General features: G+C 32.4%; 1 protein-coding gene across 1 annotated transcript; it reads right to left on the bottom strand.

Annotated features, from left to right (window-relative positions):
• Positions 1-333: 333 nt before the first annotated feature.
• Positions 334-27,750, bottom strand: LOC113397551 (gamma-aminobutyric acid receptor alpha-like). The gene is made up of 11 exons (XM_026635952.2): positions 27,530-27,750; positions 8,668-9,014; positions 8,514-8,581; positions 8,212-8,432; positions 5,113-5,195; positions 4,256-4,390; positions 1,936-2,063; positions 1,565-1,750; positions 1,357-1,488; positions 1,005-1,188; positions 334-543 (listed from the first exon to the last, which is right to left on the bottom strand). The coding sequence occupies exons 1-11, from the start codon at positions 27,574-27,576 to the stop codon at positions 380-382; spliced, it is 1,695 nt and encodes a 564-aa protein (XP_026491737.2). The 5' UTR covers positions 27,577-27,750; the 3' UTR covers positions 334-379.
• Positions 27,751-27,854: the final 104 nt, after the last annotated feature.

Here is a 27,854-nt window from a genome sequence, read left to right as displayed (position 1 = left end):
AACCGCCTATACTACACAGGAGGAGTTAATAAAAATAAGCAACTACGAATTCGAATTCTTTTTTTATGTCATTGATGCAGATCTTGAATTGTCTATGTTATTTACCATGAGTCTTTGAAAAAGGCGTTTTAAATGTCGAGGAGTAAAATCTCCAAACATTTGAACTAAAATGAAAGCGAATATAAGTAGTGATTTAAAATAGTGGTATAATTAAAGATCTATTAATCAAGAAAAGCTTGTTGTACTTAATATAACAGAATTCATAGACCTATTAGCAATTCGCAAGTAATTTGTTAATCTTCTTCTTCGATAGGATTAGGCATATTACTTCTTAGTGTACCTCCTGGTTGTATATCCCCGAAATTAACTTTGCTTTTACTTAATGTGACAGAGTATTGATAGGGTTGTCACTCCAGGCAAAAGTGTCGTTTGATAAAGCATAAATCATCCAATAGAAAAAGTTTAGAAGAGCGAACGATGCTGGGAACAAGACACGCGCAGCCTTGTCTATGTGCGACACGCTATTGATGTGACCGCGATTACCTGTACATTCGGTAAAAAACAGTCGGTTAGTTATTGTTGCGCATAATATGATGATTATTGTATATTTCCTTAAGAAACTAGACTAGACAAGATTTTAGTAATTATCATAATTTTCTAATATTGTATATATTAGAAAATTATGAATATGAATTACTTACTAAAATATAAAAATATATAAAAAATAAGTAATTTAGTAGGTATTATTTATTTTTTATCTGTTAAAAAGCGCCACGTAATAATATATTTGAGTATACTTTCTGAAACATTTAAGAGAGGACTAATTACAAAGCCAAAAGACTAAAGTCTAAATATTAAGTTACATATAGATTTGCTGCGAAGACAAACCAACCTAGAAGGTCTTATCTATGTCATAAGTTAAAATTATGTTGGTATATGCATATATTATTGTTAAAAGTACCAGGCAATTTATTTGAATACAAATATTTCTGTATTATACTAACCAGCTTCCCTCTGTCTTTGACGGCGGTACTGATCGTCACCCGCGAGGCAGTATAGCAGCTGTCTCCAGCGCGGCACTCTGACCTCAGTCTGCGTGGTACGCTCCATGGTCAGGCGGACGGCGGTTTGCTCCGGTTTTTGTGTTAAATCTGTCTGGTCGTGATTTTCATTGGCCGTGGAAAAGCTCTAGAAATTTACGAAGTGATGAACTTTAATAAAGATACAAAAAACAACTTCTGTATGTTTACATTAACTGACAGACTATATTATATGTTATCATCTTTCATAGGTAATCTTTTAACTAATTTAGTTTTTTTGTGCTACAATTTTATTTAATAATACATTTTTACTCACGAAATTGTTGCCCGATCTAACAGAGCTGCGTCGACGTACTGCTAGTTGCCGAGCTGCAAATGCGTCTCCACCAACTTCTTCTATTAAATCCTCCCACTCAGAGTCATCTATCACAATTTCCCCAGATCCTACCTAGTGATAATAATTCACAAAACCTCATTATAATTATAGTAATTTAATTAAAACTCTCGTACAATTTTCAGTTTACCTTTGTAAAATAATGTACTCCAGCAAACTCGAGCAGAGTAGCGATACAATAGAAAAAACTCATAAGCAGGAACCAATCTAGGGCGGTAGCGTACCGCACTTTAGGGAGATCTGTCCGAGAATCCAGACTTATAGTTGATAGAGTCAAAACCGTAGTTATCCCAAGGCCGACTCGATCAGACGTTGCCTTAAAGCAAACAAATTATATTATAAGTATATAGTACTGAAATGTTGTTAATTTAAATAAATAATTTAATATTGAATTACAGATTTTGTACCATTGTCAGCAGCAGATAAAAATGCGACGTACTGAATATTTAATAAATTGATATAGGCTATCATTAGATATAATATAAGTTGTTAAATATTAACCTCACGATGTATCCAAAAAGACACCCAAGAAAGTACCACAATCAAGATACAGGGCACGTACACTTGGATGAGGAAATATCCTGTGTGCCGCTGAAGATTGAACGACACTTGGAGAACCGAGAAGTCACCTGAATGTCATAAATATAGTTTTAATGTAATTTAATTCAAAGTTATTGTCCTTACGGCTATGCTTAATGCATTGGGTCTTATAATAAAATTTCTTCGCATTTGTTGTCATTTCAAGAGAAAATTGTAATACCATATCATGTATTTATTCCAAGTCTAGGCTAGTTAAATTATTTTGATGTGCTTAAGAGTTGGTTAAAATATAATATTAATAGCTGTATCTTGTGTCAATGGTCGTGGGGCAATCGTAACATTAATCGATCAAGGTTAGGTCAAAAACTCAGGTCCTCCATTTATGTTTAAAGTATTCGTGCACTTATGAGCATTTAATTGTAAATTCTTTAAAACCTTTAAGTATTTGCTGTTAATTTTTTGTCGCCCTCTTCCCTTTGAACGATATTTATTTCAAAATGCTGACATTACTTTCCTGCTGTTGTTGCTACAAAAGTAATTAAAATAATGAATTCTTTAATAAACATATGGCTCAAGCCTACTCTATTTAAGCCTGCTATTAAATTCGCCACTGCACTCTAATATCAATAGAGTCGAGATGTCCCAGTGGTTAGAACACGTGCATATTAACCGATGATTTTGGGGTTCAAACCCAGGCAGGCACCACTGAATTTTCATGTGCTTAATTTGTGTTTATAATTCATCTCGTCTCGTGTCTAATTTCAACGAAATTCTGTCACATGTGTATTCCACCAACCCGCATTGGAGCAGCATGGTGGAATATGCTCTAAACCTTCTCTTCAAAGGGAGAGGAGGCCTTAGCTCAGCAGTAGGAAATTTACAGGCTGCTAATGTAATGTAAAACTCTAATATCTGTAAAATTATCTTTAGAAAGTGTGTTATTTATTTATTTTTTATTATATTAAATTAGGAACGTACAATGTAGACTAGCATTATTGTAGCAATTAAATAAATGAAACATGTCGTCATTCATTCGAAGTGAGTGCGGAAAATGGTGAAATTTTTGAAGCGTAAAAGCAGACTTGTGTCGTCATAAGACCGACGCTCGTGGCGCTACACATGAAGTACTACAGGCTTTTAAAGGAAAGAAATCTGAAATCATATTTGTACAGGAAAGTGTGTGAAAAGTCTTTCCGAAAGGCAATTTAGATAAATGTGCCTCGATGTGTTGCGATCGTTAAATATTTGACATAGCATATTTTTAGAAAGTTCTTCAGTACTTATATTTTTTTACTTACACTTCATAAATCCCCGTTTTTTTAACGAGCCCTCTGTTTATTTTTTATATGTTTTGTGCTAGCGATTGCGGATTTGTCTCACGCTATCGGCAATTATTTAAATTCAGATAAGTATATAGTGAATATATAATATCACTAAATCATAAAAGTAAGATTCGTCTTTAACCATAATATGAAAAAAATATAATTATGTTGTGGATTATGGAACATCTTGCGTAACGAGACCGAATTGTGCGCACGTCCAAATATTTCATAATCATAATCATTTTATATAAACGGATTTATTTGGCTCGGGTTTTGAATATCTCAATCGAAGTGTGCGAAATCACATTAAGCGTTAAGCGGATAACGCTCGCTAGCCAGGGTCGCGTTTAGTGGGACGAAGGCTGTTATGAGAGGCTGGGATCGAGTGCTTTTGCCTACCTACGATATTGATAGCGTTAGCATATTTTGCTTTCCTAGATTTTATTAATTTCACACTCTTTATGCCTCAAGTGTCTGACGTAACCGATGATACAACGTCATCACATTTATAAAAGTGATAAAATTAATATTAAAGGTTGTGTCCAAGTTCTTAATAGTTCAGTGTTTCCTTTTAGATTTATGATTTTTTTTTTTTGGGATTAGGCTTACTTATTCTTTACTTCGCACGCGTTTGAAATTAACACTTAAAAACTTAAAATAATAACTTTATTATTATTTTATAGTGTTAGTAAGTTACTCCTTATTACATCAGCTATCTGCCAGCGAAAGTCCCGTTAAAATCGGTCCAGCCGTTCCAGAGATTAGCCGGAACAAAGAGACAGAGAAAAATTGTAAAAAATGTTATTTTGGTACATGTACCGTGTAACATAGTTTATTATTTAGTAAAGCGGTTATTTTAATATGACAAACAGATACTCCAATTTTATTATATGTAATAGATAATAGATGTATGTGTTTTTGTTTGTGTCATTCAAGTCAATGTATATCTTGTTACTTACCTTCTCGTCTGGTGAAGGTGAAATTTCTGTATGGGAAGCTGATGAGGTCGAACTGAGATAAAGTCATGCCAGGCACGAAATTAACGCTCTGCGAATTCTGCCACTGATATACTAGTTGCTGGTTTGAGTACGCATCTTTTTTCAGTCATGAAAAAGAAAAATATAAAGTATGAACATATTACGATATCTGACTTCGCATTAATTCTAGTTAATCAGTTCATATGTACGAGTCGCGATAGTCTAGTGGCTATAACACGTTTTTCCCCAAGGGGTTCTTACTGAAGGTTTCCACTGCGTGAAAAAAAAAAAAACAAAATCTGGCTATAGCATTATCAACCGAAGATGGTTGGCGGTGAAGGAAAACACTTGAGCAAATTGTTATGAATATATCAAATTATCAAAAAGTTGTAAAATTGTCGATCAGTTGGATATGTATGAGATTCTATGTCGAATTACTCTGTTATAATAATTACGTGGATGATGAATAAGTAGTTATAGAAAATTTGGTGAAATCCAACCTCACACATTATAACATATATAAAATTAAATTGTTTGTCAATATGCCTATTACTCGTTTCCCTACTCCTTTAAAAGTAATTGCCGCTTTGTAAATTAACAGTATACTAAGCACTTACTAAATAGAGTGAATATACCTATCTATACACTTAACTTACCGGCTGAGTCATATTTAAATATATCGATTTGTTTTCCTATAAAACACGAATATACGAAAAGGTGTTTAGGCATTTGGCGGTATTGTAAGCCGATTTTGCATGCTCTGATAACTTCTTACGGCCGCCAGGTTTTTCCTAAATCGTCACTGGTTGGAATATATCATGAAATCCATGTATACTCACAGCTGCCGAGGATGAGCGGACACGATTGCCGATCCATCGGGAAATTACGAAGCTCCATCGGACATTTCGCTTTAATCGTTAACCTGTAGTGTTACAAAATGTTATGTAAATTAAGAAAGTTTGATATTTGTTTCGAGTATTCATACTTTAGGCTATTGAAGTTAAAATGAGATGTAGAAGATTTATTGTTCAATTATATATTTAATGTGTAATTTATAGGCAGCAAGATATCATAATTGTGTTGTCGGGTAACCAGAGCGTCAACATTTTTCACATTGCCAATTAAAATGTACGCTATGCTTTTAGCGACGGCAAAATTAATATTTTTTGTCGTTGAACATCATTTATATTTTTTATAAAGGAGAATGAGCAAAGTGATCTAACTACTACTACTACTAATGAAACGTATGTAAATAAAAAGCTTATTTTTATTATATAGGCGGGTGTGTAGACATCGCCGCAAGTGCAGCGCACTTTCTGAATTTGTCAGCAACCTCTAACATCCATACTTATTCTAACCATTAGAAGTATCATAGTTCGTTTTCGTTTGACGTTGTGTACTGTGTTTTCACTTTGACAAGTGCCATGGGCACTTATTTTGGATTTTTTATTTTTGTTGTTAATTTAAACTGTGTGCGCTTATTATGTTTCCCTTTACACACATTACGTTGTCATAGTGTCGTATTTTGTTTGTGGTATACGATTGCATTATCCTTAATGTTCTTAGAGCTTGATTCTATTTGTACATATAATAAATTCGGTGGATCGGAATGTTTAAAAAATTACCTTTAAGTTTATTATTATTTGAGTTTTGACAATATATTAAGGAGTCGGATCTTAATACAAGTACGCTCCCGATATTTTGTTTTTTAAATATAAAATACGTAATATCGTTAATAAATTATATTCCGACATCCTTTGACGAATTGCCTTTGGATGTAATCGTTGTTGACAAATATTTACCACTTTAAGAAAGAATCTCAATGTCACAGTAGTCGAATAAGTAGACAGCAGAGTGAGTGAAGTACTGACGAAAATATTTTTATTTTTTGAGGTTTTAGGTGGTCTTCTTATCACTTGTGTGTCACTTTTAAAAATATTGTGTCGAAACTTTGAACAGTAATTGGTTATGGCAAGAGAATGTCTCTTATTAAATCTTATTTCTTTATGCTATTGCACTTTGAGATCGAAATATAGAAAGGTATCGGATAAGGATTGGATAAGGAATTTGATGATACCAAACACACTTTTTGCAAAAAATGCTACAAAATTATAATATATAAAATATGTCATGTAACCTACGTTTACATTTGTATTGATACACAAAACTAGCAATTTCCCATTCCAGCCAGGGCCGAATTGACCATGTCGATACCTTAGGCAATGCACGTCCCTTTACCCTTTTCTAATTTCCTAATATTTTTTTTACCACAATGCCATTTTATTTATGATAACGAACAAACGGTTTTTACTTTATGACAAGGGTCATAACGTCACTCTATTAAAATATTTAGCTTCAAATATCTCATTAGAGTAGTACTGTATCGATAAGTGTTTTTTTCTTTATATTTAATTAATAATAATTGTTTAATACACATAATTGTTATATATATTCTGGATCGGTTTAAAGTTAAGGATTGCTGTAACTTAGACTCAAGTGGCAATGTTGCAAATATACCATTGAACGAAGGTAGGATCAGTTCACAATCATCCAATGACCGAACAAATAAATCTCGCCTAATTACGATCACAAAATGGAAGTGGTGAACGAACGATTCAAGCGGGACTTGAAACTTCTTCGAGTTGAGAATTTTTAGAGATTTGTTCATTATATGTTTGGAAACTTTCACATTGCTGCAGCAATACTGAATGCTTTCTATCTAATAATTGCAGATAGTGCATAAGCCCACTCAGAAAATATTTTGGCAGAATATTTAATTAATAAATATAATAGATAAATGGATAATAAATATAATAAGCAGGTAGAGGATTGAATTTACATTTAAAATGAAAATCAAGGATCTTACAGATCTATAGCTATCAATGTTTCGAAATGTAGAATCTACCGAGAAGAACCGGGAAGAAACTCAGCAGTTACTCTTTTCAAACATTTGAGATACATGTCTAAAAGTCAACAAGTATACCTCCACGCATATTTAAACTTTCCGATTTGGAGAAGATTCTATCTCCTTCGTATTTTTATATACTTATTTCTGCTGGCAGAAATGTTACGATACTTTATACACGTCTAATTGTGTTAAGCGTACTTATGTAAAATGTATGATGATAACATTTGTTTTCATGATGTGTTTCATATTTTTGAACACTGGCTTTTTACTGTTTTAATGGAGATTTAAATGTACTCTTATATTTGATGATGTTCGTGGTCCGATATATTTGGCCATTTTGCTCCTTGTATGTCCATATTGATATGTATATTGGTTTAAATATTTAGATCAATAATAAAGATACAACTTTGGGTTTATAAATATTATAGATAAATTTAGATGTTTTAATTTTTTAGACTTAACTTAGTTTATATATTAACGAAACTACATCAATTAATTTAATTAATAAATAAATATTGGACAACATCACATCCATTACTCTGATCTCAATTTAAGTAGCTAAAGCACTTATGTTATGGAAATCAGAAGTAACGACGGTACCACGAACACGGTAGTTTATATGACGCTTACTGAACGTTTTTGACAGTACGACATACAATTGGAACATGAGCACATGTGATTTCAATTCTTTGGTACTTATGTTGAACCCAACATAAAGATGGCCTCATACCGCCTGGTGCAAGAACTAAACAATATTATCCTTGATATCAATACTTAATTATAACATTATTTGTTATTGGTAACTAAACGGTATTTTGGGTTGACTAGATAGATCAACGTTCATACATTTTTGCCCATTCACCTTTCGTTTTGTGTATATTCAAGTTCGTTTGCATATCAAAAGCAATTTATATATTTTATAGCGAACAAACTTAGATAAAAACAGATAAATATGATAAATGATGTAATATCATTTTTTAATAATAATAATACTTAATATTACTTTTCATAATAACACCTAGGTACTCACCGCATAGAGTAAAGAATATCGCCATGTTGACTGATCCTCAGTAACTTATTGGGTACGGTAATAGTGTGAACGTATGAATGCTTCCCGTTATAAAAGTAAGTATCTGGTCGCCATATTCTTTCTAACATTTTAATAGAAAGGGATAAGGAGCGAATTGGACCCAAGAATGACAGTCGAGTGTCCCTCCAGTATTGCCTGAAGTAGCAGTCCATTGAATAATCCTAGTTATGAAAACATAAAACACCATTACATTAATTCATACTGATATACTTTAAAAAAAAACACAACTTCATTTTACCTACCATATCTAGTTCAGAGACTGGACCCATACTCCTAATTAATATATTTGTTTGTACTACCGTAGGATACCCTGGTAAACAAATGTCCTTTATTATTATTAATCAAACGCCATCGACTCTATCAGTATTTTAAGGTTTTAGTTATGTACCTACGTACCTTTACCGTGAGTAGGTAGTTGCGAATTCTCGTAGTTCTTTAACAGGTTTTCCAAGACTAATGTGATGTTTTTCGACACAGCGTCGTTTATGCTTCTCTTTGTTTTCCATAAGTTAGCGTTATTTTTGTCGTTGGTGTCGTTAAGGAAACTTGAAAATAATACACCAGAGATTTTGTCCCAGTGGCCATCTATGTTGTCTCTTGATAGATTGTTAGCAATTGCAGATAAAATCTTCGGAGTGTCTCCCGATGTACTACTGTCATGGGACTTGAAGGATGTCAGCATTATTGGAAATGTTCCATTTTTTGTCGTCAAATAAATTGCTCCTTTTGCGAAAGCTTCTTTGCTGATTTATAAAAATATTATATTATGAATATTGGAGATAATAAATATTACATGGATATTATCTAATAGATATACATATATAGTTTGAATTATAGTTTGTAGTTCTAGATATTTATTCAAAAACAAAATGTTTTTACCAATATTTATTCAATTTGAGTATTATTTAAGCAGCACACCGCTATCTGGTTATGCAATTTCGTACCAATGTTCTACCTTTACCGTAAAAACGTCGCCCTTTTTATTTTATATTATGTAAAACAGGGTTGCCTGATGGTATTTCAATGAGAAATTGCAAAATGTAGTACTTGTTATTCATTTATTTTCATTATTCATCGAGAGCTATAGTACTTTATGTGTGTCCCCTAAAAACAAAATGTTTTCGGAGTCTTTTTCATATAATTTATTTTATTTTTCGTTTTCGTCGTTTTGCTTCGAAGCGTCAGGTGCTTCCTAATCGGATGTAGTCACTGCAGAATAGTAAACAACATAAACCTTTAAAGAAGGAAGGCACCTCATTTTCTCACTTATATTCCAAAATACGTTCTCTTTACTATAGTAATATTATTATCATGGAAAATAAGTAAGTAGTCTTAAAACAAATTCAATTATGGATGTTATTATAAACCTGATTTTTAAAGTTTACTCATTATGCCGTGGATCGCAAGATATATTAAGGACTGTACTTTAAGCCACATTATTTTAATCTGTTGAATTTATGTTGGTATTTATTGAACTTAAACTGAACAACGTACTTATTTTGTAAGATGACAATATGCGTGATTTTAATAATACGTAATGCAACTTATTCTTATCTATGTAGTCAAATGTAGCAATTTATATAAGGACCATAGTTTGAAATTGTCAATCTGAACACTTATTGTAATTGAATTACCACGCGAGATGATTGCGACTTCTCCATATCATTGATTGCTCAAGAGCTCGCTCCCTTTCTATTGAAGCAAGTAAAAACTACGTAGTGATTTATGCTTATTTCAAACTTTATAAACTTGATTCATTATTATCTATCACAGATTCAGTTAGTAAGAAGAAATGTCCTTATTCTTTATTAGAAGAGATGAACAGAGAGACAATATTTGTGTTAGTAGACATTTTAACTTTTTAATTTCATTTTTTCTGTGTGGGTATAATTTTGCAACTAAATTTAAGATTAGTTCTATCTAAGAGATTAAGCTGAATTTTTACATACACTTTAAGTCTCAGAAAGTACAATAATAAATAATATAATTTGTTAGTAGCGGCTTACAGAAAAGCTGTTTCTAATTAATGTTTAAATAAAGAAATATAGTGTTTTTCTTTAACTAAAACACATCTTATAAAATAATTTAAGTATAAAACGGTCATAGTAATATTAGCAAGAATTTGATACATAATTTAATTCTTTTGAACCATTGTTTCTGAAAGAAAACTTTGTTATAAAAAATCTTCACTTCGGAGTAATCTGATGGATGAGAAAAGTTGTAAATATTGCAGACTCAATTTAGATGTTTGAATTATTACATTTTTATACAAATTTCTTTATGATAAGCACTTATAAAAAAGTAAATATTATGAACATATAAAAAAATTATAAAAAACAAAAACAATTGAAACCTTACAGTCCGAACACCAAATGTTTGAATTTAAAAAAAGGCCTACGTTATTTTAAATTTTTGTCCAAACAATGGAAAACACCTCTATGAATAACTCCATTGAGTGATTTTATTAAAATGTATTGATTTCATTCATGTAAAATTTTATAAAAATAACATAAGCACTTTTGAATCGTCATTTTTCAGAATTTGATTAAGTATAATGCTACCGGCTGTTCGAACTGTTTGATGAATTGAAATTGAGTGTACCAAGAAGAAAGAGAGTAAGAATGTAAGTATCCAAGCCATTATTTGTGTTCAATGACAATATATTTACATATGCCGCACTAAAAATTGCAAAGGAGAATGCCCATGAAAGTAAGGTAAGACCCGCCATCGTATCGCTAACCGCTACGATAATTATTTTTTAAATATTGCGATAACTCGTAACACATTGATTTAAATTATATAAATGTAACGACAATTTTATTCTTCACTGTGTTATCTTTACAAGAAAGATATGTGCTATTCCGACCCCTTTTTAAGAACTTATTGTGAGAAACAATTCTGTTTTACATTATTTTCGTGTAACTGTAATATTTACGCGGCGTACAGCGTTGAAACTTTTAAAATACAGGACTTAATTTATATATTATATAAACATAATATATAACCTAATTAATTTCTACAAAAATGTACCTTTCAAATATTGTTTTTTTTCAAATATTGATTTTTTTCAAATAGGTGCCGTAGTTCCTAAGTTTACTCTCCGCAAAACAACTAACTCACAAAATTCACGCTCTTCTTCAACTCAACTTAAATTTTAGTTCATTTTAACCGGAATGAGTTTCATACGACCGATTAATTCGGTGTATACATATATACAATATTAATCAGCTGAGAATATTAATCCGCCTAACCTATGTTAGGTGAGACGTACTAAAGGGCAAGAAGGGCTTTCATAGTTTCATCAAATAGACAAGGATAGGCAAAACCCACTTAATATTATATTATTGATGTTTTTTTAACAAATGATTTAAATATATGAATTAGCAAATTGATTGAGATATTATATTATTATCTGTGTTTTTATCGAAGTACAATTAAATAATATATATATTATACTGAAAAGAGATAGAATGGTAGCGAACGTAACATACGTATACTGAAACCGCGAAAAAGTTGATGTAGAAGCCGATTTATTTGGAGCCACGCCAGGCTCCAGATGCTTGTTTCGTTTGTGCATGAACTGTATAATTTTTAGTTTTCAATTTCTGTTTTTGTTTCTTCAACACTATTCATTACATTATGTTATTAAGCTTAAGATACATTTGAAATACCTACAATTGGAACCAATAATATTGATTATTTTAATATATAATAGACAAACATTGTAAAACCTCGGTAAGTTAAGAAAAACTTGAACAACCGAGCAAGGTGTTCGCTTCTATAATAAAACTCAGCAAATACTAAAGTAATGATAATTATTAATTTAAATCTCATGTTAAAAAAAAAATTCAAATATAATATGTTATACTACATAATCAGCCTGTAAATTTCCCACTGCTGGGCTAAGGCCTCCTCTCCCGTTGAGGAGAAGGTATGGAGCATATTCCACCACGCTGCTCCAATGCGGGTTGGTGGAATACACATGTGGCAGAATTTCGTTGAAATTAGACACATGCAGGTTTCCTCACGATGTTTTCCTTCACCGCCGAGCACGAGATGAATTATAAACACAAATTAAGCACATGAAAATTCAGTGGTGCCTGCCTGGGTTTGAACCCGAAATCATCGGTTAAGATGCACGCGTTCTAACCACTGGGCCATCTCGGCTCTGTTATACTAAATAAACGATAAAATAGATGTTAATGATAACAAAATCGTTTACTTAAAATGCAACTTAATCTTGCAAAAGGACGATTCAGAAGTACTTGTACTACGTAAATTATGTGAATTTTAATTTTAATGTAGAATTTCACAATTAGTAAAAAGTAATAATTAAATAAAATAGAATAGATTTAGACAATTACAACATTTAAGGGTTCGAATCTACACTAAACGAAAATCGCTCTAAGGTAAGGCATTCAAGTCCTATTATATAATATATTTTAAAATGAAGTTGTGTGATGTAAGCATTCTTAACTATTCAAAACGCATTATAAGAATTACATTTCATATAATTTTAAATCAAATGTTAAGTTACTTAATTTACTTTATACTTTATTGAACATTACACAGAGAAAATAAATAATGACAATATGGATCCAGCCTAAATTATAGAGGCGTACTATTTTGGCGACCTTATCGCTACGTAGCGATCTCTTCCAGGCCTATTCCAGGATGGCTCATAGAATATGAGGTGGGTGGTGCTGTAATAATAAATAAAATAACATGTATCTATAACCAAAACTAATATATAAATGTAAGTATAGAATACACAAATTATATATTTTATTTAATATTAATAATTATTATATATTTATATATATTAATATGAGCCGAGATGGCCTAGTGGTTAGAACGCATGCAACTTAACCGATGATTTCGGGTTCAAACCCAGGCAGGCACCACTGAAATTTCATGTGCTTAATTTGTGTTTATAATTCATCTCGTGCTCGGCGGTGTAGGAAAACATCGTGAGGAAACCTGCATATGTCTAATTTCAACGAAATTCTGCCACATGTGTATTCCACCGACCCGCATTGGAGCAGCGTGGTGGAATATGCTCCAAACCTTCTCCTTAAAGGGAGAGGAGGCCTTAGCCCAGCAGTGGGAAATTTACAGGCTGTTAATGCTAAAAAAAATGCTAAAAATATTAATAAATAAATTATAATATTAATACCTATAAAATACAAGTATATAATCTAAATTCACACTATATACAATAAGTACGAATATATACGATATGTCCTCAAACATAACGAGAAATAGAAAAAAATAAAGTAAGGTTGTTCTTTAGCTTTGATTGTAAATGTTATTTTATAAAAAGTTCATTTATGATCGGGCACCCTTAAAATCATTCTCTTCATAGAACGAAGGACTTTTTCATGTTTCCCTAAAAATAAAAATGTATCCTTGAAGTAAGGAGGAGTAACAGGGAGAAACAACACACAGTACAGAATAGATAGGATATGGATATTCCGGCGAAGTCTAATGGGTAGCCAATTAAGACGAGATCGAAATTGTGAAACGTGGTCATATTTATAAGTTTGTCAATTTAAAACTCCCATAAAACAGGCTCAATCCTTGTATTACTTATAGTAACATAAATCAAAATTACCTATTAATAAATAAATATACAAGGTACTTTGGTTAAGTAATATTTTATGTTACTAAATAAAAAAGTAATGTCATTACGATCCATTTGCGAACAGGATGTTTATCGTATCTTACATTTTGTGTTTATATCACAATATGAGGACCAAATCCATTAATTTATATAATATGTTAAGCCTGATACCGTGTATGCAGTTACGGTCAGAAGTGTAAATGAAAGTTATGTTGACGCTGATAGCGGGTTGGCTCTCTATCTTTCATGGCGGTTGGGAAACTTTGTTCATTAGCGTCATTCTTGCTTAGAAATCTATATAACGATTTTATTACTTTTAACTTACATTTTTTTTTTCAGTTTAGCTTTAGCAAGATTTTTTATACAATATATGTTTTTAATGATAGGAAGTGTGAGGAGTAGGTATTAGGGGCTCGCCGGCGATAATTGTGCCAGATTATCTACAAAAAATATAGCGGTAACCACATTCGTTTCTTCGGGGGATACTACGGTGTCGCTTATGCATGCAACCGTGATGTCCCGCCAAATCTTCTTCGGCGGAACGGGTCAATAGAGGCATTCTCCTTCCTTCGGCTTCGGAGCCTCCTTCCGCGACATAACACATTCGCAGAAAGAGACCGTCTCCATCCAGCGTTAATCACTTGAGAATGGCAGACCTTACTTATGTACTTTTCCTCACAGTATTTTCTATCTTTGCTGAGCACGAGATGAATTATAGGTAAACACAAATTAAGCAAATGGAATATGCTCATCTTTGTTTAAGATTCACGAGCTCTAACCACCGGGCGCTCCGGCTCTAATTTTAGTAACATAGATAAATAAGTATTATAGTATAAAAATAAGTATAGTAAAAATGTTTCCAAATCAATGTTATTCTATATTCTTTTTATAAATTATATACTCGTATATCTTCTTTGTAGCTACAAAAGCCTTGATTGTGAGCTCTTATTGGTGACAGAGAGCTCTCATCGATACAAGCACTCTTTGCTGAATACCGAAGTGTTACAAGTTTCAATTCTGACAAACCAACTTTTAAAACCTTCACCTCTATTTTCTTTATAAAAATATAATATTAGGAAAAAGAGCTCTCTATTCAGTTGTAACGAAGGCATATGTTTCGTGATTTGAATAATCACGTCAGAAAAATCCTTAATGTTCTGTTAACTCTGTTGCTTGAGTTAAAAGTTTACATAATAATAAGGTTAATGAATTAAAGTCTCGTTGTGGCAACAATATCATCACGTAGCCAATTAAAATTATCTTATACGTCATCAAACTTCCATAAATCATTCGTTAAGAGTATTAATATTTACTTTTTAAGAAAACAGGCAGAAAGGTTTTCATATTTGTTATTTAAAAAATACGCATTGTTTTATTAAAATGTTAATGTATATTAAATTTGAATTATTTATCCCATATACTGATCAAGTTCGGCCACATGCGGCACTTCGTAATCAAGAGCTCGGACCAAATCGTAAAGAAACATAAGTATGTTACTGAACAAAAATACAATGTTAATAATTTGCAAATTCGGTTGTTCAGAAGATAAGGTCCGAGGATCAGTTAGTACACAGAGATGTCCGATTAGAACTACGGCGCTCGGCAGCGGAGGTCCAACACTTTGAAACTGTTCGAGAATGTAGCCTAGAGCCATCAAAGCGTGGCCGACATACGGCAGGTATACTTCTAGAACACATTGCAATTCCAACATTTGTTTGAATCGATCATACTGACACGAATTCAGAATTTCTATTGAGCGCTGACCTCAACTCTTGATATTCACCGATTATTGAGAAAATATTTGCGATGAGGAAATAGCAGTTTGTGTTCAAGCTCCGAGTTGTCTGGTTTCCGTTGAAATAAGGTGAATCTTTGATGACATTTTGTAAGTCCGGAATACTTGCTATGATGTGTCCGGTCATGATGAGAATACTTCCAATATAATATTTGCTTATGTCGTGAATAAGGAATTTTTCCAGAACATAACCAAGAATAACCATGCAATTACCAGCGATCGCTAAATAGACGTCTGTATTAGTCATGAAGTTGTTCACCGCCACTTTCTTCGTGACAACGGCAGCATCTTCGACGACTTATTGGGTCTTTGTATACATAATATGTTGTTTATGTTTGGATTCTTCACGATATTTCGATTATGGAAAAGAATATTGAAAGGTATGAAATTATTTTAAATTCAAGTATGAATTATCTACGACATGATTATGAAACTTCGACTCGTACGTTCTGTCATTTTTTAATTTGTCAACGTTATTGACAAACTCTATTGTTTTTTTCATAAATTTTGATATTATTGTATTCTGTATTCTTTCTTGTGCTAGGTCGTTGAGATGTTATTTTTTTAATATAAAATGACTGGTATTAGCCTTTAGGTAAAAATAAAAATAAAATTAAAGTTCCTCAAATGCCATGAGAAGTAACAATAAAATCATAACTTTTTGAATGTTGTACGACGGAGGATGAAGACTACTCCATCTTAAGAAACTCTGTAGTCATTGTTAAATTAAATTAGGCCATTGCACAGATGCGGTACGGTGAACTGACTTCATTATTTGTTTTTAAATAGAAAGGTAAATTCCTTCATGGAAAAGGGGACCTGAGTAAGCATGTATTTTGGGTACTACTTTACTTTAGGCAAAATTATACTCCCAGGTGTTCATGAAATAAAATATACGGATTACTAGTAGGAATTGTAGTCATCTCGTTCTCCCGACAAATTGGGATTTAATTTTTATAAATAATTATACTTATTTAAGCATTTTGTTTTATTTAACTTCACTCGTGTATTTGTGTGTCAAAAGTTGCAACTATATTTTAAATAAGATTTTTTAAATTTCAATGTGAGAGACCCCTCTGACTTTGATGAAATTTTACACATAATTATCATTGGTACTGCACACCAATATAAAAGTATTACAAAATACTTTTTGGTTTTAGTGGAAATACGTAGTACAATATTGTCTATGAATTATTTTTTTTAACTTTTTTCTTACATATAATATGTTATTATTTCTGATTATAATGAAGGAGAAAAAATGTTTATTATAAACTCATCGATCAGATCACAAAGCATAAAAGTTTGTCGCTTTCAGTGAAGAAGAACAGATGTGTCCTGACCATCAATAACAATTATTTTATGTTACACTATTAACTATGAAGTTACTAAATTTCGAAATTTTGTTTTTTTTTTATCTAGCTCATAAGAAAATTGTATTCTGTATTCTTTTTTTTACTTTTATTAACGTGTACAGACACATTGATAAAGGTAGTATATAAATACATATATATCTACCTATACAAAGTCATATATAAAAAGTATGCTAAACAGATCCCACAGTTAGTCACAAAAGGAATAGGTTTGGATTCTATTCTGAGATCGACTGTTTTTTATTTTTTTTATTATTGTAGTATAGACATGACTTCGTTTCAAAATGATTTATAAAAATACAATTATATATCAATGCTATTTGTCGAAACTATGCTATGACGATGTAAACAGTGCACTATTACAGATACATGATTATATTATATTATAGTTTTTACCCTAACTAATATTAGAAAGAAAAAATATGGTATATCATTGAACAGCAACTTTCTTAATGTAATCGATAGTACGGTGTTTTTAGGAATAACATAATTAAGATTCTAAATTTCAGTGGAATCCTCAAACAGGGATAGTCCGCAGCATAAGCGGCTAGAAAAGTTAGACAACTAACTGATTTTTAAACCGCTCGTCTATTATATTTTGGTTATTTTTATAGTATTGTATCATTGGTATATTACTTTGGGGTAACACTACAATTATTGAATTTGCATTTATTTTACAAACGAGAGTAGTCCGGTCTATTTATAATCTTGGAAATACTCAATGTTGCGTCACAATATATTTTCAATAATGTTGTCTATATTCACAGTTCACATTGATCACTTTGATATAATCAGTGATAATCATTGAATGAACATGAGACATAAGGATAAGCTTATAACTCCAAGCGAGCGAGGTATTCGTTTCCATAACAGAATTTCACAGATATGTTTTAATTTGCGTTGAACAAAATATATTTTAAATCTTTTTAAAATTTTTAAAATCTCGTAGTATTATTACGATGTCCTAGAAAAAAACTTAATATTCACTTTACAAGTGTCTTTAGTGTCAGATATCAATTAGTCTAGTCTTAGTAAAAGCAAAGTTCCGACAGCTGCAGCAAACTATCATAGTATTATCTTAATGGCGGTTAAAACAAACTTTATATCAATCTCATCTAGTCTTCTCAATTTTGTTTTACCTAGTACCTATTTGGATTTGATTTAAATCTTGTAGTATTCGGAGGCTGTACCTGATATAAAGTAACAGCCATTAAATGCCCCAAGTTTGAGCAATAATTTATTAATAATTTTTCCGAACCGATACGGCTTGGGTAGGTCTTCAAGTGGGTAGGCTCTTCTACCCATTCCTTAAAGTCCAGCAATGCACCTGTAAGCTCATCGGTGTTGCAGATGTCCATGGGCGGTTGTAGTCACTTTCCATCAGGTGAGCCTTCTGCTCGTTTGTCACCTATTCCGTAAAAAGTGGAGAAGGTTTTGGAATTACTTCTAATGCAGGTCTCATTCCCAGGTTGTCAATCAATCAATTGGATACACATGTGAAAATTATCAACACGTGCAGTCTTCGTCATAATATTTTCTTACATCTATGAGCATATGATGGTGCCAGATTAAAGGGTACGGTCTCAAATTTAATTTTTATAATACTTAATAGTGACTGATTTTCAAACCGAGGTAAATCGAAACTTTCATTGTTAAGTAAGGTAATTTAAAAATTTAGCTCTAAATTTATGTTTTATAACTGTATACATAAAGAAGCCTTCATATGCATTTGGCACATACCAACATAAAGATAGAGACTCACAATACTGTATCGAAAAAAATTATCATCTGTTGTAATATATTTATGCGCCGTACCCCATTGACGAAATGTTCCAAATATAAAACATATAAGATTAAATAAGATATAATCGTTTAGCATAGTTAATCATATTTTAAATAATATTTAGAATTTTATTTTACATAACGTAGCAAAATTGTCATCTCAGATAACTAGGCTTCAATCTAGAAGCTGTAGGATCGATGTCTTTTGAGTGGTGGTTGACATTGACGGCGTCATCTAATCGTCTAATAAAATTGGCACCTTATCAAGTGACCTGTTCTTGTTAACACACTCTAAATCCGCGAAGATCTAATATAATGCGGCTAAACCAACTCATTGTATATAATATAAGCAATTTTATTTGGCTTTTGACTTAAACGTGCATTTGATTCGAATCGACTTAATTTTTAAATGAATACTAGCAATGCCCTAAATTACTAATATTCCTATTTACCCCTCCTCTTTAAGCTTATCACTTGTGTTAGGAGGGGGACGACAATAGCCCAAAGCGTCAGGATCGATCCTGCGACTTTTTACATCGCTAGGTGGCCCGTAAACCATTGCGCTATTGACGCTTTTTTAATTATTAATATTGGTTTATTACTTATTTTTGTTACCATTCTTTATTTTTATAGGTCTTAAAAATAAAGAATGGTATATATATATTATAATTCATTATGAATGCCAAATTTTTTTTCTTAATACTTGGAACTGTACTGAACCGGACATAAAAGGGTTTATAGAAAAACATCCTTTTAGAATTACTTTGTAAAATCATTATTGTAATACGTTGCGTGTGAATGCGTTTATTTACATTTTAATTTTCTTACATGCATTTAAATCAGATATTTTTTAATTTCTTTCTTTCTAATTATCCGCAGCAAAACCCTTTTTAGAAAATTCGAATTTCCTGCTACGTTAATGCTACTTATGCAGCACAAGTGATGGTACGTGTAACTGGAAACCTAATTTTAATGTCTGAACAGGGATTTCAAATCTTTTATTCAACAAAGATTTGCAGCGGTTATGTAAAGCAATCGAAGATCATTGAAACTTCTGCCAGTTTTATATGCGTCTAATTACCATTCTCAGCTTCTGATGAGTAGATTAAAGGTCTACATAGAAGTCAGAAAAATTATATTAGAGGACAAATATTCAATAAAAACATATTTTTTTAGCGTTAGAAACCTTCTCGAGCCTACGCAGAAGATAAGTTTCATCGAGGTTCAAGGACATATAGAGGACAAACATACAAACATTCGATTTTATTTATATAGATATATAATGCTTTATCAAATATGTCAGGAAAGATATGTTAAGAAGCGTAGTTATAACACTTTGAATAACAAACATTAAGTTAAAGATTTTGTGACGACAAAAGTATATTCAAATTTGAATCGAGTTTATTCAGATCATATCGAATCAAAGGGAAAGTTGATAAAGAACATAATAATTAAATGAGAGCCAGCGCTCCGTTTTGGGACTCATTTCTTTATTTTCAAAATAAAATTCGTCACATTGAATCCGTGCGAACACTCAAAGGACACTCGTAAATTTCAATATTCTTAAAATGTTTAGGGTCGAAACTCTGAAAGGACCTTTATACATACAATGTGACTGCGATAAGCACACACGGGATGTGATATTTTCAGTTAAGGCCCTCGAGCGACAACAAGAGATAGCGGACTCTTTATTGAATTCCTATGCAATGCTCTGTGCGTTCGTCTAAGGTTTTTGTTACTATGAATATCAGCAAGCTTTTTGTATATTATTTTTAAATTCTACTTTAAGTATTGTGAATAACCTGTAATTCTCTTAAAATAATTAATTATTCACGTAACAAAGAAATGGCCACAACGAGCGATTCGTTATTAATAGTTTAATGATTACGTAAAGTTTCATTTTTAGAGGTTGATTGAAACTAACCACTAAAATATATCTAAAATTGTAAGTGCATAAAGATAATACATTGAATATTGTTTAAAGTAGTTTGTAGTTGTACCCATTGTAAAGGTGACATGACCGCAGTCTCTCGTTACTCGAAAGCGTTTGAAATGTTATCAGATACACAAGAAGTCTTTTATGCGCACTAAAATGTATGATATCCTGTCCTCTTCAGTATATTGGCTTTCAGGTCATGGTATTCGGTTCAATGTTCCTAATCTCAATCCTAATCTATCAACCTGCTGAGGGACGAAGTATGCGTTGGTACTTGTTTTGTATTAACATTGAGCGATGAGTATTTGAGCAAACAACACATTATAACATCCGACACGATTCATTTCGCCTTGAACCATTGATTGGAATATCGTATTTGCTATATTACATCCGGTATTCGGCTTAGAGTTCTATCTCAGTTATGAGAACGTGGTCGGAGATATACGAGAAACTAGGCAAATATTAGTGAAAATCAATCTAGCGATTTGTACAAAATAATTCGTAATCTATGATATTAAGAAACTTGTTACATATTCTTTATAAATATTTATACATATATAATATTCATTACGTACATCAATTGTAAAATATTAATTATACGATATTATTTGATAAGCGTATAATTTAAACGGTATAAACTATAAATATTGATATCAATGTTGTTTAATATGTTTCTGAATTTTCGCGATTATGTTCTGCGGGGAGTTTCGAACTTCTACACTCCACAGATCGCACCCACACACGTGTCTATTTTACATATAGTACAACCATATCACCTAAATATACATCTATAATTACTGCTGAATTTATATGAAATCCAATATAAAAATTTGGCGGATTTTAAACCGGGTTTAAGAATTAAATTATGTCATTTATTTAGCTATTTTTGGATTTTTAAATGTGAGTTTCCAGAGGGCGCTACTACTAAATAAAATCTCACCAATCAAGTTTTGCCGCCCTAGGGCCGTGAGGAGTAATGGCGTCACTGCTATTGAAAGAACATTGGATATACCGCTTTATTCTATTTAGGTGTTAATTAAAGAAAAACTTGTTCTCGGTGATCACAAAATAACTTTCCAATGTTTTGTCAAAACCGGATGAATTGCTTCGCAACGCATACATGTTTCACATACAAAATTTCATCTGACCATTATTTTTTTGGAAATATCATACAAATTCATCAAATTATGATCTCGTGGAATAGTGGCAAGAATAATAGCTAATATTTTCCATGATTTGTACAGTAACTATTTTAAATTTTTATATAGATAAGGTAATATGACTTATATAATTAAGAATATATTTATGTTATAAAATTATTTCTGTAGTCTAAATTTAGCGAATCCTTAGAAAATTATTTGAAGCTGATGTTTTAATCATAAAATTCATTTTTACCGAATAATGTACCACATTTACAACGTAATGAAACTCTAACGCGATGGAAAAATATAAATTCAATAAAAGCTACGCGTAAATGTAAAGTAACGCAAGGCGTAGATTGCTCGCAATCACTGGTAAATCCAGTTACAGTAATGTGGGTATTTTGTTAAGGTTTTATCTACCTTAAAATTATACCCATTTGTCAAGATCCGACTGTAGTTGATGGCAAAACATTGAACGCTTTTGTTTTGATTTCTGAGCTTATTTTGGGTCAAATTAATAAAAAGCTTAGCATTATATAGAATCCTTAATCATTTTATAGTACGTGCAATAAAGAAAATGAAATTTAAGTTAGATCTGGCTTCTTATTGATCAATGCCATTGGAAAAAATGAGAAGTGCGCTTAGCAAAACAATAAATAATAGGTATTTTTGTTTTATAAAGTTTATTTATTGTGACTTGTTGTTGTGGATTATAAGCTTATTATGAAATAGATCAAAATGTGTCCACGACTTATCTTACATTAATATTTGGATAGTTTTAACTCTTAAAGTCAAAATTGTTTTTGTTAGTCTGTTACCCGACCACCCGTTTCGCAGCGAATCATACATTTTTGCACATCATTATAATAAAAGACAATCTTAATCTACATAATATATGAAATCCCCAAGGTAACTAACATATTCATAAAAACAATATAAATTGAATTATATATGCAGTCTTTCTTCGTGTATCGTTCCTCCTATTAGTGAAAATTGTATAGTTCTTTTTCTAAACCACTTCCAGGATTTTCTTGAAGTGATTTAGAAAAAGAAAGCAGAGACATAAATAGAAACAGAAAGAGACTGTGCTCTAGTATTTTTACATATGAGGACATAAAATTATTCATCGTCAATAAATATTTTTCGAAATTAGTTTTCACTTTTTATGTAATAAATCCTTATAACCAAGCAAGTGATACAATATTACGCCTAACTATTTTCGCATATATATTGAGTTACGATTATAATTAAATACTATCAGCTCCGAATAATTACCTTACAATAATAATATATATACCGATATGTACTCGCAATAAGTCTGTTTAAAATCAAAATATTCTTTATTTAATTACTAACATTATCTAAAACGGGATATTTACCATGTTTTTTATTTTTATTTGGTGGAGCTCGATATTTCGACATTATCTACGAATGTCTTGTTCACGAGACTGACGTTTTGCGGGTAGATGTTGACGGCATTAGAAGTGTCCATATCGGACTACCTCCTTTCTCGTACGTTTGCTGCGTAAACACTGGTTACCACTACCACTGTCACTTTCACCCCTACTATTTGTTTTATTTACACTCGAAACTCGATCCCGTGTTTTACAAACGAAACTCACCGTATCGATTCGCGAATTTTTTATATTGTTATTCAAGGGTTTGCATAATTTTATCACTGGATTCCATACTTTTGACAGTTGAAACCCATCTTCCCTATTGAAATTACTATATTTAGTAATTTCAATGGCTTCTCGTACCAGTCGGGGTATGTAATGGCGTTCTGTCGCGAGTATCTGAGCATTATGAAACTCGATCCAATGGTTCGGCCCGGCTTCCAGAAGATGTTCCGCGATGGCTGATTTCTTGGTATCATTGTTTTTTACCGCCTTGATATGTTCGTTGATACGACAAGATACCGTACGTTTCGTCTGTCCAACATAGGATTTACCACAACTACAGTCGATTTTGTAAACTCCGGGTTTTTCCAGGGGAAAGCTATCTTTAGGTGAACGCAACATTTGCCCTATCTTCTTGAAAGGAGTGAAGATAGTCTTCACCGCATATTTGCCCAGGACTCTAGCTATCTTATCTGTCACTCCTTTAACATATGGCATAAATGCTGGTTGTCTTTCAACCCTGTACTGTCGCAGTAACTTATGATCCCGTGTAGCTGTGTTTCCCACTTTATATCCATTCCGCTGTAGGACCTTTTCAACGTGTGCTAGCTCAGATTGTAGGTGGTCTTCATCACAAAGGTCATATGCGCGATTGGTCAAAGATGCTACTACAGCGTTTAAGTGTCGAGGATGGTGGTGTGAGTTAGCATGAAGATATCGGTCGGTATGCGTTGTTTTCCTGTAGACAGTATGGCTCACAGAGCCGTCCATACGTACTCCAATTTCAACATCAAGGAATGCCATTTTTCTGTTCTTCTCCATTTCACAGGTGAATTTAATTTTTCTGTGGATGCTGTTCAAATGATTTAAGAAATTCGTTGCACTATCACTGTCCCCCTTTATGATGGCAAATACGTCATCTACATACCTCTTCCACAGTTTAATAGTAGTTACAGCCTTTGCCGTTGACATGGCTATCTCCTCGAAATGTTCCATCCAGATGTTGGCGACTAGAGGAGCGACTGGACTCCCCATTGCCACACCATCTATCTGCAGGTAGTACTCGCCTTGGTAAACAAAGTAACTGGTTTCTAGGCAATGGTGTAGCAATTTGATATATTCAGCCGGTATGTTATTTAACTGTAATTTCACCTTTATAACATCCATACATTCAGAGACCGGCACATTCGTGAATAATGACTCGACGTCAAAACTGACCATCAAGTCGTCAGGGTCAACCGTAGTCGAACGCAAGATGTCAACAAATCGTCTGGAGTCCTTGACATGAGATTTTGTCTGGCCTGCTAACGGTTGTAGTACTTTAGATACATGTTTTGCCAATTCGTAGGTGGGCGAGTCAATCTGACTTACTATCGGCCTCAGCGGGATATTTGGCTTATGTATTTTGGGTAGTCCGTATAATTTAGGTGGTTGTATGTTTCTCGGCCGGAGTAAATATTTTGTTGTCTCATGTCCAATAGCATCCCTATAGGTCTTGATTAAAGTGGTCGTAGCCCGGTTTGTTCTTGCCGTAGGGTCATAGGTGACTTTTCGGTAAGTATTTACGTCACTCAGTAGATGTCGTATTTTCTTGTCATAGTCTGTGACATCCATAACCACAGTAGCATTCCCTTTATCCGCTCTAAGGACTATTAGGTCTTCATCCTTCTGTAGTTCTCGAAAAGCGGACAATTGATCCGACGTAATATTAGGTTTAGGTGGTTTTGATTGACGTAATATAAGGGCGGCATCTTGTCTTAATATGTCTGCCTCAAAAGTAGGTATATTATTACGCTGAATCACTTCCTCAACACCCCGTTTTAGATAATGTTAGTAATAAAAATAACCATGTTAATTTAAAAATTCTTTATTTAAGTTTTGCGACCCTGCATTGGTTATAAAAGCACCTTTGAAATGTTATGTGGTTTGAAATGTAGATTCTACTGAGAAAAACCGATAAGAAACTCAGTAGTTACTCCGATTTACAAAGTATAAGTCAATATTTGTTATATGAAAATTAACAAATATTGACTCCACTTTTTTATTATATAAATGAGGCGACTAATGGTGAGTGACATTAGTCTATGGAAGGTGGTGACCTCTTGGATGGATAATATTCCTTACATCGCCATACTTGGGAGCTAAGGTGTCCTTTGTATCTGTAAATACACTGGTTCACTCACCCTTCAAACCGGGTCACAACAATTCTAGGTATTGCTGTTTGATAGTAGAATATATAAGGAGTGGGTGATTTTTCCCCAGACGGGCTTGCACAAAACCCTACCACCAAGTAAACTCCACGGCTTTTATTAAGCAATAATCAATATTTTTACGATATATATTTATTAATAAGCCAAGTTAAAAATATATATAAACGATTACCATAACGAAAGGAATTTGACAAATCATAAACAATCTGCTTATTCGAAACCTAAAACTATAAAAGGAGGCTTTCTATTTACATATATGCTAGGGCGCGGGTAGGTAAGAGAATTCGTAGGCTATTTTGCTTGGACTAACAGTCCATCTTAATCATCACTCAGAAGGAGAATCTTTGAGGACTAGTTTTCAAGTTCTAGTGCAATGCTAATAAGATATTCAGTAAATCAGCCTCTTTTTTTTACATGTACAAAAATGAAATAATTAGTTCTACGGATAAATCGTTTGGCATAAGCTGTGTTCAAAAAAAGCAAGTTCTGTAACCTCAACACGTAGAACATTTTTTTTTAAAATTAATCCCCACTTCCTCGGTGACTATGTGTGTGGCTCAACTCTTACAATTGAGTTTTAAATAAGTTTCAGCATACCGATGGTGCCTAAATTTTATTGAATTTTGCCTTAACTTTTATTGAAAAACAATAGTTGGTTTTTCTTTGCCTGTATTAGAACACGAAAAGTAAAAACCTTAAAAAATATAAATCAGCGAAAGTTGATTGGAAAGCATTAAGCCGCATACTTCAGAAGTGAGATGCTCCAAACACGTAAGGTATTTGAAAAAGGTTTCCGTTTGAACTAAAATTTTACGAGAGCTGCGGTTTAATAGCGAAAAAGGTAAATTTTAAGTTTCAGCGCACTTACTAAAATATTAATATCCGTAAACTTTCATCGTCATGAAAATTACTAGTATAACTTAGGCGGGATGAATAGTTAGAGAGATTTTTCAACTTAAAATCTCTTTTATAAACTAACTGAGTGTATTTGTTTGGAAGTGAGAAAGAAATGAAACAATTTTATTTTCATAAAGTAATAACTATTTACTAATATTATGTTGAGTTTAAGGTTTTATTTTGCCTAGCGATTTCAAGCGTGAAAGGTCAACAAAAAGTGGTTGTTTTTTGTGAGTACTAAAAATTATTCATATAATTGTGTCGTGTTCGAACGTTGTAAATTTTGAATTTAACCACTTTTGAAGAAATTATTAGAATAATCTTATTATAGCTCTCGACTAAATATATTCATTTTTATACAAATATTGTTTGTGTAAATGTATATTTCAAATTGAATATCCAGTTTTATGTATTTTGGTACATTTCGTAATTGTATTTGTATTTACTACTTATTTAATTGTATGGCTGTATTATGAGTTTGTATACTATATAATATAACACAAAATTTGCACTATCTCGATTTCTTAATGGTATTTATCTTCTTTCGCTTAACGCTCTCGCCTTTGTACAGTCCAACTCTAATGACTTAATTTCGCTTTTATTGTTGATAACTTTTTAAAAATAATTGCGCAAAAATAAACTAGGTTAAGGGACAAGCCAGGACTGCCTCTAAATGAAGTTACTTTAATTTTTTCTATACACGTTTATGACATCATTTAATTATACTTTGAATAAGTAACTATTCATTATGAGCCTGATCTTGATCTTGATCACCGTGTGTTTAACTTCTTATTGTTATTTAAAATTAAAATAAAAATGTTATATAAATAATAATCAGTTATAATAACTTTTCAATCTCTTATAATAATAAAATTATTACTTACCCCAAAAGAAGTACGATGCAAGTTATGAGTAAATTTTCGTAGACCATCTTTAAAAATTTCGTACGTGCACTTTGGTTGTAATAGTTATGCGTTTTTGTTAGGTTAATTTCAAGTAAGTTGCACTTCTGTGGCGCCCTAATCAGTAGCTAAGATGATTCCCGTCTTGGTGGTTCGCGCGCTCCGAGTCCGCCGCGACTCTACTTGAAGTTCTGCTAACCACGCATGCGCTGATCTTTCCTGATGCCTGAAAGCCAATCGGCTTAAACCGCAACTTTGTTCGACGCATACTACTGTTAATAAAAGTTTAAATTACTTTAAATGTATA

This window comes from Vanessa tameamea, chromosome 3 (assembly GCF_037043105.1).
Source record: "Vanessa tameamea isolate UH-Manoa-2023 chromosome 3, ilVanTame1 primary haplotype, whole genome shotgun sequence".
In the NCBI taxonomy this organism is placed as follows: Eukaryota; Metazoa; Arthropoda; class Insecta; order Lepidoptera; family Nymphalidae; genus Vanessa; species Vanessa tameamea.
Note: the sequence above shows the minus strand (reverse complement) of the source record. Positions and strands in the feature narration are given on the sequence as shown.